This window comes from Volvox carteri (genome assembly GCF_000143455.1).
Source record: "Volvox carteri f. nagariensis unplaced genomic scaffold VOLCAscaffold_20, whole genome shotgun sequence".
In the NCBI taxonomy this organism is placed as follows: domain Eukaryota; kingdom Viridiplantae; phylum Chlorophyta; class Chlorophyceae; order Chlamydomonadales; family Volvocaceae; genus Volvox; species Volvox carteri.
Genome location: NW_003307563.1, coordinates 984,375 through 990,246, shown reverse-complemented (window position 1 = coordinate 990,246; position 5,872 = coordinate 984,375). Strand labels below are relative to the sequence as shown.

The following is a 5,872-nucleotide window of genomic DNA, read 5'->3' as shown; positions in this document are numbered from 1 at the left end:
TCGCCGCCGCCGGCACGGGTGCAGGACCTCGTACTGGTACTGGCAGGTGCTACGGTGGCGGCGACAGTCGCACCATGTCAGATCCGGCAGACCCGGCCGCTCTACGCCATACGGCACCGTACGACGTTTCCGTACAGTCCTCCGTCATGCCGCCATCATACCATCCCGCTTGTGAAGCCGCAGCGGCTCACGTCGATATCTCTCCCGCCGCTACTGCCCCGGCTATTGCTACTACTGCTGTTAGAGCTACGAAAGGGGCCTCGCCCGCCGTATCACCACCACCACTACCACCGCCAGCGCCACTACCGCCACCAGCGCCGCCAGCAGCGGCGCCGTCCGGGCCCCGTCCGGGCGACTGGTCCGTTCAAATGCCGCAGTGGTCGGCGGATGTGCTCAGAGCGCTGCGGTGGCCCGCCGGGGATCAGATCGTACGGTACGGCATGACGCCGGCGTTTCTTTGGGAGTTGGCAAGTAGATTCGAGCAGGCGGATGCCGCGGCGCGAAGAGAGCAGCGGCGGCTACAGCGGCGCGGCGGCGAGTACGGCGGCGGCGGCGGTGGAGGTAGCAAGACGCTGACGTGGGCTGAGATGCGGGCACGGAACTTGTACGGCAACACGCGGGTACGGCCCCCGGATTGGACATGTATTGGTCCGTGCAACGGTGCCCTGAATACTGCCGCCTTTACTTCATACATACATATAGATTCCGTTGGATGCCGGTGGTGGGTGCGGAACCTGAGCGATCCACTGAGAAGTTGACTAGAGTGACTAGATGAGAAATACCGGGGAAGGCAGGGCTTCGCCAGGTAGCTGCTACGGGTGAAGATATGCCCCCCTGTTCCACACATCATACATACATACATACATACATACATACATACATACATACATACATACATACATACATACATACATACATACATACATACATACATACATACATACATACATACATCTCCCCATGCACATCATCCGTTTGTCGCGCTCTTTTCAATGTACGCGCCACGTTCCGTTCTTAACTCTTCACACACAGGCGCATCAGATCTTTACACACACAAAAAACGCTTATAACGCTCTCGAAACGCTCACAGGCCTGGCTAGAAGAGCTGGTGGCCCATAAGGCCTCCCAGCTACTGTCCAAGGCGGCGGCGGTGACCTCTTCCTCCTCCTGCTCCGGCGGCTCGGAGGTTCCCTTTCCCCCGCCAGAGCGAAGAGTCTTGACACCCCCGGGGATCACCACCACCACCACCACCACCACCACCAACAACAACAACAACATCAACACAGCTCCTTTAACCACGACGACAGTTACAGCAGCAGCAGCAGGAGGAGGGGGAGGAAGAGGGGGAGGAGGAGAAGGAGACGGAGGGGGAGGCGGAGAAGTCTCTTCGGATTCAGTTCAGGACGTTTTCGCTCCGCTGGTTGCGGACCTGCACGCCCTGTCATGCGCCTGTGTGGCGCTGCAGAGGCAGACGCCATACCACCAATATCAATACCAATACCAGCAGCAGCAGCAGCAGCCGCAACAGGTGCGAGAGGTGCGGGAGATGTGAGAGGGTGGCGGAGAAGTAATGGGAAGTAGGAGGGGGGGAGGAGGGGGCCCCCGGGGGTGCTTGTGTGCATGTGCAGGGTATGTGTGGATACGAATTTATGGGAGGTAATGACCAGGGGCACAGATGTACGGAAGCTGTTTACAGCACAGAAATGCAGATGCAGCAGTACCAAGAGCATATGAGTGGGGTGACTGTGACTTCACACGCAGGTTGGGACGCTTTTGTGTCTTCGGTTTTCGGTCTTCACATTTGGGGCTTATCATTCATGTTGTTGTTGTTGCTGTTGTTGTGTTAGCGCAGGAGGGGGGCGCGTGTTGTTGTTGTTGTTGATGTTGTTGTTGTTGTTGTTACTGTTGCTGTTGTTGTCATTATTATACCTGGGTTTGTCCCTGTGCCGTTGGTTTGCTGGTTTGCTTCGCAGGCGGCGGCACAGTCACGAACCAGCGCGATGCTGGCGCTGGGGGAGAGGCTTCAGGTCAGTGGTGAGGGGGCGGGGGGGCATGGCGCAGCGGACGGAGGGGGGCGGAGGACAGTGGGTGTCTCTCTGGGGAGACCGGGATGACCCCGTCTCTCTCCCCTCCCTCACCCCCTCTCTTATGTACGACAGGTTATTACTGCCCCCGACTGGAACCTTATAGCCTTTAGACCCGCAGCTGGTCTCACACGCCACAACCACCATAACCACCACAACCACGTGCAGTAGCAGCCTTTCCTGGATGCAGCAGTAGCAACCCTCCTAGTCGTACACTCATCATCTCTAAGTATCCCTGTCGTACCCTATCATCACCTATGGGATGTGTCGTATCGTGTCGTGTCGTGTCGTACTTTCTTTCGTGTGTCGCCCAAGCACACGAACATGTAAAACACCGCGATGGAGCAGTCCAACATATCCATATACCAGACAACCGCCACCAGAGCAACACCATAACAGTATAGTCTTGTAGTGTTGTAACACTATATATAACCCATGATCGCACTGTAACCACCAGCAACACTATAGCAGTAAGCTTTACTACAGACGCGTCTTTCCCTCCTGTCTAACCTTGCAACCTCCGCCCACTTCCTTTCCGCTCCGAAGGACGCTCTGGGCACTCTCCTCCTCCAGCATGACAACACAGGCGGGCGGCAGCAGCAGCAGCAGCAGCAGCAACACCAGCAGCAACACCAGCAGCAACACCAGCAGCAACACCAGCAGCAGGGCTTTTTTCCTCCGGGTTACAGCGTCTTGCCGCATGCCCAAGTTGAGTTGCCGTCGCCGCCGCTACAGCCACTACTGCCGCTCGACTCGCTGCTGGCGCTGCTGCTACACCCTAACAACTTGGCGCCGCCGCTGGCCCTTCGACAGGCGGCTACGCGGCTGCTGGCACCTGGAGGCGACGGCGGCGTCGCCTGGCGGCTCGTACGGCCGCACGAGTACGACATGCTCCTGCAGCGGCTGATGGCGCAGCCCGTCGAGTGGAGTTGGCCGCCGCCGCCATGGCCTTCAGCGACGGCATCAGTGACGTCACGGCCGCCGCCGCCGCCGCCGTCGCAAGCGGCGCTACCGGATGGGTTGTCGCCGCTTGTGGCAGGGCTCGAGCGCGTGTTGTCGGATGCGGAAGAGGGTCTACGATACGGAGGCGGCGGCGGCGGCGCTGGCGGGCTCTGGCGAGTGCGCAATTCCCGCATGCCGCCAGCAGCAGCAGCGGCCGCTGCCGCGGCGGCAGCGGCGTCGCCGGAGTTGTTGGAGCTCGCGGATGCAGAGGGGGCCGTACAGCCGGAATGGGACGAGCCGCCCAGTTCCACTTCCACTTCTAATCCTGCGCCTGGCGGGGATGTGTACATCCCCTCAGAGGTTCAAATTCAGTCTGCTGGGATCGAACTGGGGTTTACCGCCACCGCGGCGGAAGATCCACAGATCACTGACGGCGGGCATGTCGTAAATCGCCGTCAGGATATGTCGTATGGTATAGAGGTGGAGCGTCCGACGCGGCGGCAGTGGGAGTCGGCGGGAGAGCAGCCTGATGACGGGGATCTGCACTTTGCGGTGCCGCCACGTGTTGTGTACGGCATTATGCATCTAGCAGCGGAGCTGCTGCGGCACAGCGCGCCGCGGACCGGCGTTACGCCGCCGTCACCGTCGGCGCCGCCGCCGTCGATGCCATTGGCGCCGCCGCTGGCGGATGTGCAAGGGCCGGCGGCGGCGCTGCTAGACAGCAGCTCGCGGCTGCTGGCACGTCTTGTGCCACCGGACATGTCGTACGCGTACGACATGGCAAAATTGTACGGCAGCCTGGGCCAGGCTCCAGCGCACCCTGTCGTTCTGGCGGCGATGGCTCGCGGTGCCGAGCTAGCGGCGGCAGAGACGCTAGCCATGCTGAGTACCTTGGAACGGTGGCAGCCGCCGCCGCCGCCGCCTCGTCCGTCATCATCACCGTTGCCGCCTGCGCTGCCGCCGCCGCAACCTGTACTTCCGTCGTACATGGAGCAAGTCCCACAAGCCCAGCACCTGATGCTAGGGCAGGGCTGGCAGCTGGCTGAAGATGTACGACAGTTGGAGCTGCAGCTGACGGCGACGACGGAGGAGCTGACGGCGGCCAAGGCTCGCGAGCGCCAGGCGGCGGCGGAGCACGGCCAGCTGGTACGGCAGCTGGTGGAGGCTCAGCAGCGGCGGCTGCAGCTCGAGGAGCGACAACGGCAGCCTCGCCGCCAGCTTCCGCCGTCAACAGGCTGTCCACAAGACGGCGGACAAGCGCCGCTGGCGGATGACAGTCTACGAGATGCAGTGCCGTCGGCGCTGCATGCCGAGGACGTCCTGGGGCAGCAAATCCAGGAGTACGTGGCACGCCTGGCGGCGGCGCGTGGTGATGTGGCGCGGCTCCGCCGCGCCGCCGCCCTGTGCCGCCGCCAGCTGCTCCGCCACAGCAATCGGCTACTGCGAGCTGCCACCTCGCGTCTGGACCGTCATGGGGTTCCGGAGCTACAGCTGCGGGAGCGGCAGCAGCAGCTGGCGGCGGTGGCGGAGGTGCTCGCTGAGCACTGGTACGTGCCGGCAGATAACTGCATGCTCGTGCCAAGACTGCAGCAACTTGTACGGCATCCTATGCTGACGGCGACGTCGGCCGACGACGACGTCGTCGCTAGCCCATCGAATTTGCTAGATTTAAGACTGTGCTGTGCGACCGCGTGGTTGGCGAGTATACCGCTCGCGAGGCAGCGGCTGTCAGGCGGCGGCGCCGCTGCCGCCGCCGCCGCGGCCACCGATGGGGGCCACGTAAACGACGGCGAGTACGACAGTCACGGCGGCGGCGGCGAAAGCCTAAATTGGCCCCCCCAGGTTGATGTTGCGGCGGCGGAGGCAAGCACCTTAAAAAATGTTCAGGGCCAAGTCTTAGAGCTTGTGAAGCTGGCGGAGGCGAATGTACGGACGCGGCTGGCGGCAAGATCGGAGGTTGCGGAGGCAGTGACGGCGATGATGGCAACAAACGAGGCGGCTGCGCGTGCAGGCAACCTAGCACTGGCGGGGGATGTCCAGCTACAGCCAGCGTCGAAGACGGAACTGGCTAATGGCAGTAGCGTATGCCCTGGCGGCGGCGGTAGTGACGGCGGCAGCGACGGCGGCGGCGGCGTGTTATCCCTGCGTTCCGCATATGCGCTGACGGCGGCGTGCTGGAACGTAGGTGTCATGCCCCCCGTGCTACGGGCCGCCGTTGCCGCCGACATCCGCGCCTCCACCGCCGCCGCCGCTGCCGCCGCCGCGCCGATCGCTGGCACATACGGTAGCGGCGGCGACCGCAGCGAAAGGTTGTACGGCACCCACGGCGGTGCACTGGACGCCGTCGTCCGCAAGCTCTTCTTCGGCCGCGTTCTGGGCGTCGACGACGAGCGGCATCATCCATGCGCGGCGGCATCCGACAGCGGCGGCGACGGTACGGCAGCGCTGACGCAGCTGCCGTACGAGGGCCGTTTGCTGCTGGCGATGCAGCTTCTCGACATGCACGTGATCACGCCGCTGGATGCCGTCGAGATGCTGAAGGACACGTTCGCGTTTGAGGTACTACCGCGACTTCGTGACCCTGGGCGCCTGACGCAGTTGGTGCGGTTGATGGTGGGTCCAACCTCTGTTGCCGCTGTTGCCGACAATGGCGCCGCCGGAGGCGGCGGCGGCGACCTCTCGCCGTCCGAGGTGGCGGCGGAGGCGCCGGCGCCAGCAGGTCCAAGCAGGTCCAAGACGATGGCGAGGGCGGCGGTGGCGGCGACGGCGGCGGTTGGAATTCCGGATCCGAATCCAGCTGGGCAGCGACGGCCGCGGCGGCATCCGTGGCGGCGACGCGCGCCCGG

General features: G+C 63.1%; 1 protein-coding gene across 1 annotated transcript in view; it reads left to right on the top strand.

Annotated features, from left to right (window-relative positions):
- The window catches only part of VOLCADRAFT_91261 (uncharacterized protein), a gene marked incomplete at both ends in the record, with an annotated part of 16,234 nt that overhangs the window by 769 nt on the left and 9,593 nt on the right, over window positions 1-5,872 (top strand). The window contains 5 exons of the mRNA XM_002950809.1: window positions 378-620; window positions 1,466-1,528; window positions 1,974-2,027; window positions 2,160-2,246; window positions 2,631-5,798. Of these exons, the coding sequence (XP_002950855.1) occupies window positions 378-620; window positions 1,466-1,528; window positions 1,974-2,027; window positions 2,160-2,246; window positions 2,631-5,798 (3,615 nt within the window). The remainder of the gene's footprint in view (window positions 1-377; window positions 621-1,465; window positions 1,529-1,973; window positions 2,028-2,159; window positions 2,247-2,630; window positions 5,799-5,872) is intronic.